Source organism: Orcinus orca, chromosome 3 (genome assembly GCF_937001465.1).
Source record: "Orcinus orca chromosome 3, mOrcOrc1.1, whole genome shotgun sequence".
In the NCBI taxonomy this organism is placed as follows: domain Eukaryota; kingdom Metazoa; phylum Chordata; class Mammalia; order Artiodactyla; family Delphinidae; genus Orcinus; species Orcinus orca.
In genome coordinates, this window is record NC_064561.1 from 131,932,765 (window position 1) to 131,946,926 (window position 14,162).

Here is a 14,162-nt window from a genome sequence, read left to right on the forward strand (position 1 = left end):
ATGTCAGTAAGTCATGGCTATGGAAACACTCAAAAATTTCATGTAAAATTGACGGAAATAAGATTACTTGGAACTTTTAAAAGGTAGACCACAAACTTCCAAAAGAAAAAAAAGTTAGTTTTTTAAAATTAAACTATAGTTGATTTATAATATTGTGTTAGTTTCAGGTATACAGTTTCAGACTCTTTCCCATTATAGGTTATTACAAGATACTGAATATAGTTCCATGTGCTGTACACTAAATCCTTGTTGTTTATCTATTTTATACATAGTGGTGTCTATCTGTTAATCCCATAGTCCTAATTTATACCCCCCCTTTCCCCTTTATAACCATGTTTGGTTTCTATGTCTGTGAATCTATTTCTCTTTTGTAAATAAGTTGATTTATATTATTTTTTTAGATTAGAAGTTAGATTTTCTTGAATGTATCTTTCTCCTAACTCACCTTTAATTTCATACCATACACCAAAAAGGATATATTTTTAATACTTTCCTTAAGAAGATCCATTGTAATGAATGTTTTTATGATATGTGATAAAAATAAGTAGGAAAAATCCCATCACCTATATTCTAACTTTAATGACCAATTGAGAGGAGGTGCTTAGGATGAAAAGCTATTAAAAAGGGAAAACAACCTTTTTCCAAATAGCACTAATTTTCCCTTTGTTATAGTAGAGCTGGCCCTTTACAAGCAATTATGGGAAGATAATGACTGGGAAGACAGCCATCTAATTGCCTGGCCTTGGTTCCTACGTGGATACAACCATTGTATGGCACAAGTACAGAAAGCGTCAGCTGCACAAACGAGCCAGTGGTTTCTGGGTACAGGTGTCATGTTCTCTGTGTCAGAGTGACTCACCTTCGACATATTCCATGACCATGCACAAGTGGCGCCTGGTCTCAAAGGAGCAATACATGCTGACAACAAAAGGGTTTTCTGCAAAAGTCAGGATATCCCGTTCCACAAAGGCCTGCTGGATCTGGTTTCGGAGGATGAGGTTCTGTTTATTAATCTTCTTCATGGCAAACCTCTGCCGCGATTCCTTATGCCGAACAAAATAGACTGCCCTGAAAAGGAGCACAAGAGTTGGGGTTCAAAGGAAGAGGGGATGTTTCTGGGTACAGTACACCACTTTTTTTTTTTTTTTACATTCACGTGATAGCCGGAATTCAGCCCACATAAGCTATGCTGGCAACTACGAACATTCCGTTGCAGGCCAAAGCCCTTTGGCTAATTGATTTTTTAAAAAAATTCTTTCAATAAAGTTACAGGTCACACGTAAGGCAAATTCATTTCACTGAAGAAAATGGACAGTCTCCAGAGTGAGCTACTTTCCAATAGCTAGCTGTTATTTTCAGTTTTTCTATAACAGAACAAAATCCGATATATAAATTAAAACAGGAAAACAATGAACAAAAGTACATACATATTCTGAGCTAGATCCTTTCTAGCATTAGATATCTATTAGGCATTTTTTCACAACTGACTAAAGCAATAATTTTCTATATGATACTCATGGGATCTACAAAAAGGGACCATAGACTATAGCTTCTTAAAGTAGCTGACTTCCAACTTGAGAGTACTTTACTTCCCATGAACTTTCTAGATAAATAAGAAGTATGTAATAGGTCATATGAGGCTGCCCTCCCTGCTACAAAGAGTAGCATATTTCTTCACTACAGACCTCGGCATGAGTTACACCTATGCCTGTTTCAACAGGAAATGCATTTCCCAACCTAAAAGGGGGTCCAGAGTACACTGCATTTCTGGTCCATGTGACCCACAGCTGAGGTGTCTGGCAACTTTACTGTAAAGTGAGCAGGCTGCATGGAATTTCTGCCAAAAGTCTCTTCCAAATACTCTACAGAACCAATTCTGTCTGGGTAAAGACAATGGACTCCCTGAAGCTTCAAATGATGTAGAGAAAAGAAGTAATTCGGAGGAGGATCCTTCAAACCCCACCTGGAAATGATGAGCAACAAAGAAAACGTCCTGGACGGGCTCCTTTTCTCATAAGTTACTCCTCATTTATCTCATTATTAAGGGACAACAGGTTTGAACTCTCAGGTTAGGCAATTCTCAAATAATTAATGATTTACCTAAAGAGCTATCATCATTAGAAGTGTGTAATAGGTTGTACGAGGCTGTCCTGAAACAAACGCAATGATCAACTAAGTAATAATTTACCTGAAAAGCTATCAATCATAGTAAAGTACACCCAGTAGTCTGTTTCCTAAACAAGGGGTTATCTGAGATGCATTTTTCACTAGTGATTTTCATTGCCTCCAAAAAATGAACTCGAAGGGGACTAGGACACCCTATACTCCTGCTGGACCAATATGTCAGAGTGATCCCCTTACATAAATCTTAAGTGTATTCAATCTCAGTTTAACCAATATTCACATTTTCCTCTTAAGCGTTCAACTAGGAATTCGTCTTTCTTTGAAGTGTGTATGTCTCTGTCTTCTCATTGTATCCATCTTTTCCCTTCACTCACAAAATCACACATTTGTGGGGTCTCTGTTTAAACATTCTTTTTTTTTTAATCTTTACATCTTTTTCTCTCTCCTCTTTTCCCTGGCCTTCTAGTTCTTCCTTCCCTGTATAGTAAAAAGCTGTCTTAGCCACACTCCACATAACGAACTCGAGGAATAACCTGGTACTCTTATTCCCACTGTACAACAAACTGACAAGGGAGCTGGCTGGCTGGGTGCCTACTGCTTTCCACAGAGGCTAGGCATCCTCTTCAGGATTCCCAAACACTTGGGCTCCCACCAGCCGGGTTAATTTCCACACCTGTTCTGGCTAGGTTTGATATCATGACTGACTAATTTAAACAAATATTTAAACTGATGAAACACGAGTGTGAAAAGAGAAAGCACTGTGGTTTATAAGAAAACTGAGTGGAATGCTTGGGAAAGCACTGATAAATGTGAGTTACTAAATAAAATTCCTATTGATTTAGTATGAGTGAGAAGATTCCAAACGTCGAGAAAATAATAAAAATCTAGGCGGATTGCTTCCCGTTCTTGCTTCACCTGTAAAAAAGCTAAAAGTGTGAACCAAACAACATAGTACAGTCAGCCCTACATAGCCACAGCTTCTGCACCCTCAGATTCAATCAACTGAGGATTGAAAAATATTAAAAACAAACAAACAAAAAAATCCAGAAAACTGCGTGAAGCAAAACTCGAATTCGCCACACTGGCAACTATTGATATTTATGCAGCATTTCCATTGTATTAGATATTATAAGTAATCTAGAGATGATTTAAAATATATGAGAGGATGCCATTTTATATAAGGGAAAGGAGTATCTGTGGATTTTGGTATCTGAGGGGGGTCTTGGAACCAATACCCCTTGGATACCAAGGAATGACTGTATAAGTATTGTTTATACTGGCTGTCTTATAAAGGGCTTACATCGAAAGGCTAGTCAGTTTACATATATTTAGGTTAAATTAAAATGTTTAAAGTACATATCATTTTTTGGTGATTTCCTACTTGAACTTTTTCATTTACCAACGACTCATTCTTTCTGAATCAGATTAAAGGCTACGACAATTTTTTTCTTTTTCCAATTACTGATTGGATAAAATCAAGATCCAAAGACACTTGAGCTTCTCCTAATCAGAAGCTGATAGCAGGACAGAGAGATTCAAAGGGAGCACAGAAAAGAACTTGGCCTCCCCTTACACATATGAGACATGCATTGGCAGATACTGTCATGAAGAGGGATTCCTGAGATACAGAATCTGTTTTTTAAAATGAACTTTAGAATTGAAAATGTTAAAAGGAAAAAGCCAGTATCTTTATATAAGCACTTGCCTATTCTTGAGAGTCAACTGGAATACAGCTCACTTTCTATCACTTCTTTCAATATTTAATATTGAGTAAGTTTAGGGCTGAGGACCTCCAGACATATGATACTGTTAACTTCACTTTTAGACTATCAGTAGGCTGCCATTTTGATTTTCAACCAAGCTCCACCATTTCTTACATAAATAACTGCTCCTCAATATGTTTGAGAACAACAGGAGGTGAAGGAAAAAGAATAGGGTTGTACATGATTTTATGAAAGAACAAAAGAGAAAGATACCTCAGACCCAATTTGACCAGTACCTACACTAGGTACTGTGTAAAAAGACCTTCAATCTTTATTCTTAGATTTGCAATTCATAAAATTTGATTTGACTTTCTGTCTTCCCTTGCTATTGTACTGAAAATAATCAGGTAATCCTTAGGGAAATTTACCTAAACCAGTTGAAATTAATCCTATAGGTAGCTTGAGATACCATTTCCTCAGGAGAAACGTATCTCGATCAAGTTGCAAAAGTCAACCAGACTTAATTAGAATTCCCTGTAGCTGCATTTTTGTTTGTTTTGTTTATGTTATGTTTTTACATTTCTGTACTGCTTTGGAAATATTATTTCTAATGCTGAAATGTGTTTATTTAGTAATATGTGTTGTCTCTCACATACTCCTTTCCTCCATCCTTATAAATTGCTGTTCTAAAACTACTCAAGTCAGCAGAGAGTGAAGCAGAGGGAGAGAGAGAGGGGGAGGGAGAGGCTGAAAAAGAGAGAGAGACAGAGAAACAGAGTGGGACAGACAGACATCTAACACTGCTAAGCAGAGCTGCAAACTGCCCAAGGTTATAAAACTAGACTGAACTAATTTGGCCCCCATTTCTCTGTTTTCTGGCCTCAAGGGTTGCTTCCCTTGAAAAGGCTTCTGTGTCTCTTTTCCTACACTGACCCGCCCTGTGAAATAGGAAGACCCAAGGGTGGGAGGTGATGCATGGGGAGGGGCAGCCAGCAGAGCCAAGCATCACTCCACTCATGCAGAACTGAGGCGGGGGAAGGGAGAAATGGAATCGGAAGCAGGCAGGATCTAGAGCAGAATGAATCAGTCCTATTGGGAGTGTGAACATCTCATGCATATAAAATTATGCATGAATCTGAGAGCCTGATACACGAATCCCAGTGAGCAGATCCGCATGTGGGAAGGAGAGTGCAAGTGTTAGGGGGAAGCTGAGGGGAAAGGCTATCGAGAGGGAGCATCCGTCAGTCTGTCTCTCAGGTAAATGACCCTGTCCTTTGAGGGCTAAAAAAAGCAGAAAGGGCAGCAAGGCTAGAGAGCAACGTGAAGTGGGGAAGAAGCATTGTGCCTCTCAAATTTAGCCTTCTTACTTTAGAAAATTTTAGGTCAATCTTATTCTTCTACTTCGAAAACATTCGAAATTGTTATTTAAAAATCTAGGTGGAAGCGCTCAATGGAAGAAGGATTTCTATACCCTAATTAAGATGGCTAAGAGTTATAAACGATATTCAGAGGGAGAAAAGAGCTCTGCTTGCAGTCAGAGTACGTGTGACCAGGCTTGGGGGCCTCTTTCTCCACGTCTAAGTGGAAGTAACATCAACCCCTCACAAGGGTTTGTGAGAAGAGAACAAATAAAGAGAATAAAGAGACTAGTCCAGTGCCTGGCACACAGTAGGTGTTCGCTTTCTACAAAGTGCTAAGTTGGCATGAAGGGAGGTGCAACTTCCAGTCAGGATCTGAAACCTGTTAAACAGAGAAGGAAATTGGGTGCTTCTCCAATTGGCCAATTGGCTTTATAATCATGAATTGTCACTAAGTAGGATGTTGAAAAAACCATGACATGTTATACAGCTCTATCGAATGAAAGGGTTAGTTTCTAGCATAACCGGTATTTGAAAAGTCACAGAACGGGTGTCACTCTAAGTCACTGATGTGAGCGAGGGACTCGGCTACAGGGATGCCCAAAAAGCCTCGCACGGCTCCAATTCATGGACCTACGTGATCCATCTGTTCAGAAGCCCGCTATCAGCATCCTGATCAGGTGGGCCAATGGGCGTAGCTCCATTCAAATTTTAAGTGAAAAATAATTAAATTGTAGAGGAAATCTGTCAGAAACGTAGTGAGAGATTAACTTGGAGAAGGAGCAAAAGAGAAAAAAGAAGGTTTTGGCCGATCGGCAGAGGCTCCCACAGGCAGCTTGTAAGCCCACTAATGACTTGGCCTCCGTCCTGGGTGTTTACTGATTCACAGCTTGTTTAACTTCTTGTATATTCCCAACCGTTCCCCGAAGTGTGATATATCTCATCTACTATACAGTGGTTTAATTTGCACTACAAACGAGTTTACTCAACCAATTAGAACTCCAAATACTGCTAAGATATATGCCCACATTTTATAAAAGTGGTGCTTCATAGACAATCCCATGCCAGAATTCCACAGGCAATAAAATCCAGCAGTGCTCAAACCCACAGATCCCTTAAATCAAATTTCAGTCTTTTCCCTAATCAGACAAGAAATCCTCAGATGATCTCCAGAACTAAAAAGGACTAAAAGCCAATAATATATAAACAAAACCCACAAACAACTGCATGCTGAAACAATCTTCTTAGGTAGAAGAGTTTCAGTGAGGTCCTCAACAGAAATAAAATATTGTAAAAATAAAACATCAGAAAGCATTTATAAGCCACATCAGGAAATATGCCATTTGACATAATCCTGAAAACAAATCAGTGGAGCATAGAAAGCACTCACAAATATTTAAGTTCTTCACTAAGTTAATGGTGTGGAAAATATTAGAGGTGAAAAAAACACCATAAGGAGAAACATCCCTTGTGGCGTAACAAAAATCGATTCTATCTCATCTGCTGTGTGTGTTATAAATGGCAATAACTGTCTACGGGATTGTTTATTGCTGCCCACCTACGGACGGAATTGGGATTAATACTTAATTAAACTAGAGTTCTGGGCTGTCTAAAATGGATCAGGACATAGTTTGTGTATTAATTACTCTTCCAAACTATTAGTAACTCAGAGGGATCTTGTCAGTATTGACCTTATGCCCTGAGAGGGAAACCGTGTATCTATAAAAATGAATCAAGGAAGGTGCTCCACTAATGTGGTCGGACTATAGCATAGAGTTCAATTGAAAAAAAAAAAAATCCTGGTGTTATATAAAGATTAAAAGAAGTGTGTTGCTTTAAATTTTCAATCAGCCTTCTTATTAAAGTGCTACTCTCCCAAGGTTGACTGCTGGTCAGACAGGAAGTACTGGCTAATTCTCAAGTAGAAATGCTATAAATGAATATATATATATTCATATATATATATATCCAGATGTGTATGTGTATCTACATAAGAACAGGCATATACAAAAATTTTCCCTTACTTTAGAAATTTTTACTTTCTAAAGTCTTCCTCTCCCATGCTCTAAAATAACCCCCAGGTCACTTGAAATGTTTTCTGATTGGGTATCCAATGAAAAATGATTTGGGCTTCACCTGATACCCATCAATGAAGGAGCAGTGATCTGAAAACTCAAGTCCCCAACAACATCTATTTGGCATAGGATCAATGTGAAGAATATATTTCTCAGGTGTGTTAAAATATAACAGAGAGTTTTCCTGAATTACTCACCCATAGGCTCCATTGCTAATCAATTTAATCGTCTCAAAATCACTTTCCCGAGGTTTCCTTCGAAGTTTCAGGGAAGCATTAGAGCTCTTGGAGACAAAATATGGATGTTACAAAATAGCTCAGAATTTAAGAAAATGATTTTAGCAGTAAAATAACTAATATTTGAATTGCATCCTCTATTGTTTAATATGTTAAAGTGCAGTATTCTAGCCAAAGGAACCTGGGGGACGGCCTTAAAGCTCAATTTTCCACAGCAGTGCCGATAAACTACTCCTCATGACTGGCTCAGTTTCATTTAAGTGAACACCATTTCCAGGAGATAGAGGCACCACGTTTTTGAAAATTCCTGATTTTTAATTTACCTCTGTAAACCATTCAGGTGAGCCTCACCCTAGTCTTTTAAAGTTTTAAGATTTAAGTCCAAAATGCCAAACCTTAATTCTAGTTTCAGTCAATCAGAAAAGAATGGGCTGGAGTGGCCCTCTACAGGTTGGTGGATCACGTGGCCTCTCTGCCACTGACCAGGGCATGTCCATTTCATTCCTGTGGCAACCTTTCCTGTTTGGAAAAGGTAGTTGGCAACAGATGAGACAGGCAGGCAGAGCATGCCTGTCTTTCTTTACATCCATCCACCGTAAGTCTTACTTACCATGGTTTAGACACCAATTTTCAAAAAGATAGCTCTTTAAAAAGTTTAGTTCAAAGGATACGAATAAACAAAGTTTTGTTTTGTTTTACAAAATTTTCTCACGCCCCATGTATCTTAGCACTGACTGGGGGTTAAGAGTAGTTCTTCTCCCTCTGCAGAGACCAGAATCCCCTTCCCATAATTTTGGAAGAAACCCCATGACTCTGAGGTATGTGCCATCCTCCCCCACTCAGGGCTGGCACCCGCCCACTCGGCTGCCCCACCACCTCTGGAAGATTTAGACTGAGCTTCCCACTGTCCTCAGTGCCTGCATTCTCTCACCATCCTGAGTGACTTCCGTATCTACACAGATAACTCAGCCAACAACCTGGCCTCTGGGCTACCTGACCTCCTCCATTCAACCAGCTCCTTTCTCTGTTTCTCCTTGGCCTCTGGCCATAGGACCTGGGTCTACTCATCACCTGCCAACACCCCACCTCAGAAAACATAATCCAAGACTGGGACCCCTTACTTGTTCAGCCACCCCACTCCAACTACTCTCCACAGCTCCGGCTACAAGGCCCTGAACCAGCCCTCTTGTCTCATTAACTCCTCCTCACCTGAGTGACCTCACCTATGCCTATGGATGACTCCTAAGTCACCTAGACCATCCACCAAAAACTCCCCCTCTGAGGGCCGGAAGATCCCACACCTTATATACAACTGACTGCTCGATGGCTCTCCTTGGATGTCTCAAAGGAACTTCAGCTTAAGCTCATTCAAAATTATGGCAGTTATGAAGAAACTAACAAAAACAGCTATCATTTATTTAGCATATGTGAAGCTGTCCTAACCATTTTACACAGACTACCTTATTTAAGCTTTTTTTTTTTTTTTTTTTGGGTTCGCGGGCCTCTCACTGCTGTGGCCTCTCCCATTGCAGAGGACAGGCTCCGGAGGCACAGGCTCAGCGGCCATGGCTCACGGGCCCAGCCGCTCCGTGGCATGTGGGATCTTCCCGGACTGGGGCACGAACCCGTGTCCCCTGCATCGGCAGGCGGACTCTCAACCACCGCGCCACCAGGGAAGCCCCCCACCGTTCTTTGAAAGAAACAATTTGACAAAGATGAACAGCAAGCACGTCTGTGTCCAGTTTTTACCCGAGCTCTCTAGGCGGCACGGTCTCCCTCACTCTTAAGCCTTCAGATATACCCTCTCCCTTGTATCACATGATGGTCCTTTGGCCTGGAATGTTCCCTCTGCCCCTTCTCATCCTAGTAAGTTCTCACATCTCGAGTGTCCTTTCCTTAGGAGATCTTTCTGGACTGGTAAATCTCTTTATGTTATGTTCCAGGAGCACATGGCCCTTTTTCTTTATAGATCTTATTCAAGTTTCTCATTTTGATTTTTTGTGCATGATTTCTCTTTATTAATTTGTTTCTCTTTGAAGAGAGGGGCTAAAACTGTATGCCTGGCGCCTTGCATATAGAAGCACAACAAATATGTGTTGAACAAATAAAGTAATTAGCACAGCCAAAATCTCCACATGCTAATAAACAGAAAAACCAACATCATATTTCATCGAGAAAGATACTTACTTTCACCGATTCATCTGTTTCTGGTGTTTCTGCTGTCCCACTATCATAGTTTCCCAGCTGAGCCATTTCTAAATTAAAAAAAAAAAAAAAGCTAAGTTTAAGAGAAATAGGACAATTGTAACTAGACAAGAGTACTATGCTAAAACAAAAGAAGCACAATTTCTCCCATATTAAAAAAAGAATTTACTCTATACTCCAAAGTACACATGAGAAAATCTTAATTCCAACATGGCAAGAACCAACAACTGATATTGATATTTTGAAATTGTTCATTTCATGCCCTTTTTCCTAGAACTCCATTTCTTATGAACACATAGACACAGCTACTTAGAGCTGGGTCTCTGCTCATGGTAGCAGGATTCACTGGTTGACACAATCACCACAGCTTGGAAAGGGTTTGGGGGCTCAATGATTATGCTTGTAATCAGATACTCAAGAGAGGCAAGTTTCCCAGGCTCTGACAGGCATCAGAGATGCACTGACTACAGCTCAGAGATGAGTCCCAAGTTGTCATGAGCATCCCTTGCTCCATTCCTTCACGTCCACTGAGAGCTAGCCCTCCTAGTACATAAGAATCCACAACTTGTCAGAAAGGAAGCAATAGTAGTTGTTAAGAGGAGTTTGGAGTTGAAAAGACTCGAGTTGCCACCACTAAGAGCACCTACTAGTGGCTTTTTAACCTTGGGTTCTTCCTCTGTAAGATGGGAACAATATTGTTCATCTCTTGGAGTTTTTTATGAGTATCACACGTGATAACGCATGTAAAGCTCTTAGCATGTTGACTAACGAAAATTAAGTGCTCGCTGAATGTTGATTGTTATTTATTACCATTAATTATATCATGTAAAGTAGTCAGTACTAGGCTGGATGCCACATGCTTGACACCAGCCTAAATTCTACCCTAGTGGTCTAGTTAAGAGACAAAGCATTTCATTGCTCAACCTACATTGGAATGCATCCTTAAGTCTATATAAGTAAATGAGAAAACCTAATTTATTTTACCATTCATTTTGATTTTTATCAAACAATGCACACTTAAGAAAAACCAAAACATGTTTTATTAAAAAAAAGAACATGAAAAGATTTTCTCCAAAACCTTAAAAGCGGGTTATTGCTAAGTGGTAGTAGGATCACAGGTAATTTGAATTTTCTAATTTTTGAAAATCGAACGTGTATAATAAAAAGTTATAGTTTTCAGTTACATATTTTTGTGTGCATCTAATATTATTTCTTAGGCTCTCAGAATTTTATGTATTCATGTTCTTATAAATATAATCATCCTTTTTTGGGAGAGATTACACATAAAACACATGAAGCAAAGCAACAAAGGAGTGTTGTCTTTAGAGAAAAATTAACTCCAGAAACTAAAATAACTGGAGATTGACACTATCCCAGTTTACTTACAGAGGAAGTTCGGGAATTAAAAATGAGCTCAGCACAAACTGTGTGCTTTCTTGGTGTCATTCAAATGACCTCAACGTCCTATGCGACTAGCACTTTAGATTTATAGACTAGGAGGTAGACTATAATGTATTCAGTTGGAGGGGCTCAAAGGGGCAATTTTACTATTATTTATTTATTAAGCATTATTACATCTTAGGTGCAGAGGTAAACTCATATAATCCTAAAAACAACCCTATGAATAGGTACCATTATCCAGTTTTTATGGAAAACACTGAGGCACAAAGAAGGTCATCACAGTGTGATCAAGGTCACACAGTCTGCACTGACGCTCTGGGTAGTCCCATTCCAGAGTCCCACTCTTAACCTTCAAATGTCAGGCTTTAGGTCTGCTGGTGTCCATGATGACAAGAAGGGAAACAAGTGTAGATCAGCGTTTGCAATAATCACATTTTAAGTGATTAGAGCAAACAGATTAAAAATTACCCTCAGATCTGAATCAAGAAAATTAAGTGTTAAAAGTTAAAAACAACTCCCAGTGATAGATTGGTAGAATTAAACATGAAACTTGTCAAAAATCACTATTAAAGTGTTTTAAAGACAATAAAGGCATATAAATGGGCCTCAGGTTATTCACCTACCAAAGGTTCAGCCTACAGTGATATTTACTAGCAGGTAAGAAAACTGTGAAGAGCTCACTCAGTCTACAATTCAAAGGTTGACACAACTAGCTGCCGGCGTGAAGAATCACCGTAATATACTTTGACAGTCTCCCCCACTCCAATTACTTTCATAAAAAAACAAATTAAAAGATGGTTCTGTTTTAAATAGAGTTTCTGCTAAATAACTATTATCTGGGAAATACATATTATTTGTAAGCAGTGGGTAGTAATGGAATGGAACCAAGAGTCAGCTTTTGAAGCAGGAAGCTAAGGCATCATTTTGTAATGCCTGAAGAGATTTTTAAAACCCATCTAAATACCATTAAACATCTGCCCTTTTTATTTCAGTGATTTAAACCATTTCTGAAGACTCATGATTCAAAAAGGTAAAGATGGTAATTTAAAAGCTATGGGAGAAAAATCTCTCCCCAGGGAACTTTTCAGAAAAGCAGCCACTAGACTCTGATAAGTGATGAATCTGTTGTGGTACTGCTTTCAGTACAGTATAAATTTATCTGGCATTATCTCCCGGTAATGCATGCATCATTTCACTGGAAGCAAAGATTCGATGGCCATAAGAGCAAATAAAGCAGGGGAAATAGGAGAGCAGGCAGAGAGCAGCAGGTTCCCTAGCTGTAGATGGGAAACTCTCTGCCAACAGTTAGCATCATCACAAACAACTTAGCATATAACACGTTGCAAATTCAACTTAATGACCCAGGAAGACAATTTTGAATAAAGGAGTCTATGATTGCTTTTGAGTCTTTTCAGGCAGTATATAACCTAAGTGTTTTAAATGACAATCCCAAACAATAATGAACAGGAAAAGGTGGTGGAAGGAGTGGTTTCCCAATACCAGATTTGAAAAAAAATCACGAACAGGGTGCTTCCTCTTCTCTGCATTTAATAGCATTAGACCTATTTTTTTTTTTTATTTGAATCAACCAGGAATCCTTGTATAAGTTCTAAAAAACATTTTCCCCCGACTGGCTCTCCAGTATATTACTATTTTTCATACCTTTTTGAGACAAGTAAGTAAAAACAGATTTACGAACACTGAACCTGATTTAAAGTTAATCTTCAGTTATCCGTTACCTGACTCCCAAATTACATTTAAATGTCACTTTTAAATTAAATGTAATTAATTCATTTACCAACATTTTCAAAACGTGCACCCTTGAGAAGAATCCAAAGGAGCTCTGCAAGAGAAAAAATACCCCCGGAGAAGATGGAAATCTAAACCCTTCTTGGATGCTCTGGAATTGTTAGGCTGATAAGACTCTAGGGTTCCAAGGTCTCTTCCCTACTCTAGTTAAACACAAAATTCAACATATAGTTCTTTCCTTTAAATCACAATTGGTTCCCAAATTTGGCCTTTTCAATAGATAGAGCCAAACCATGAGGAAAAAATAAAGACTTGCCACTAAGTTTCTCCATGAGGCCACGGTGCCTGAGCAAGTAAAAGTTTAGCCCCATCAGGGTACTCACCTTCCAGAGGATCTTTATTGAGACCCAGCTGGCTAATGATGTACCTGGGAATGTCAGTTTTGATACCCTGTCCTTCTTTTGCATGGCCTTCTGCTGCTTCCAATAGGTAGTAAAATTCTTCAGGATCAAATTCCTAGCAGAAGACAAACAGAGATGGATACTTCTTCGAGCCAAAATTGTCTGCAGTTTTATTACATAAACCACATTCACAGTAAACTTGCTGGATATACATGATATAAGTTATTTATACAGATAGAAGGCAGATGGATTACTTCATTTCAAAAGCATGTAATTTTCAGTTCCTATTCAAAGCCTAATCATATTCTAAGACAATACATTTCAGTACTTGGTAACCCAAAGATAATTTCCATTTCCAGCTTCCTTGTAATGTGACTTTGAAGGTACTAGGCTCCACTTAAGATATCTATCTTATTGAAAATGAACAGGTCGGAGTTTTTAATTGTGCCTTTTTAGTAAAGTTTTAAAAATCTGTGAATCTCATCCAGAAGATTCAGTTTCTCTCTCTATACAAATAGCCACAAGAGAAATAATGTTAGGATGCATTTTTCTCAAAGGTTTTGTAGGAAACTCCCTTGGTACAGAGGTGTCCAAAAATATGAGAAAGAAAAATCCCCAAATTCTATCACCGAGCTCGAAAATTAAGTTATTAATATTCACATAATGTGAACATTAAGAAAGAAAAATATGAAATTAGTAACTCCAGTTACCTCTGTCTTCAGTAAAAATTTGGGAACACGTTTTTCCTAAGTATTTTACTTTATTTTGCTGTCTGTTGCTTCTAGTATGTAATAAAGATCTTAGGATCACATCACTCTAGATGGATGCCGTGGATTTATGTGTTATAAACAATTATAGATTTAAAGCACAGTCACTGTTTTCAGTTAGATTTCCTAGATCCTCCCACTCC

General features: G+C 38.7%; 1 protein-coding gene across 11 annotated transcripts in view; it reads right to left on the reverse strand.

The window, feature by feature from the left end:
* MAST4 (microtubule associated serine/threonine kinase family member 4) overlaps positions 1-14,162 on the reverse strand; it is a 575,337-nt gene that overhangs the window by 38,809 nt on the left and 522,366 nt on the right. For all 11 annotated transcript variants that reach the window (XM_049707889.1, XM_004270764.4, XM_049707892.1 and 8 more), the window contains 4 exons: positions 13,235-13,367; positions 9,684-9,751; positions 7,458-7,543; positions 860-1,068 (listed from right to left, as the gene is read on the reverse strand). In XM_049707889.1, the coding sequence (XP_049563846.1) occupies positions 860-1,068; positions 7,458-7,543; positions 9,684-9,751; positions 13,235-13,367 (496 nt within the window). The remainder of the gene's footprint in view (positions 1-859; positions 1,069-7,457; positions 7,544-9,683; positions 9,752-13,234; positions 13,368-14,162) is intronic.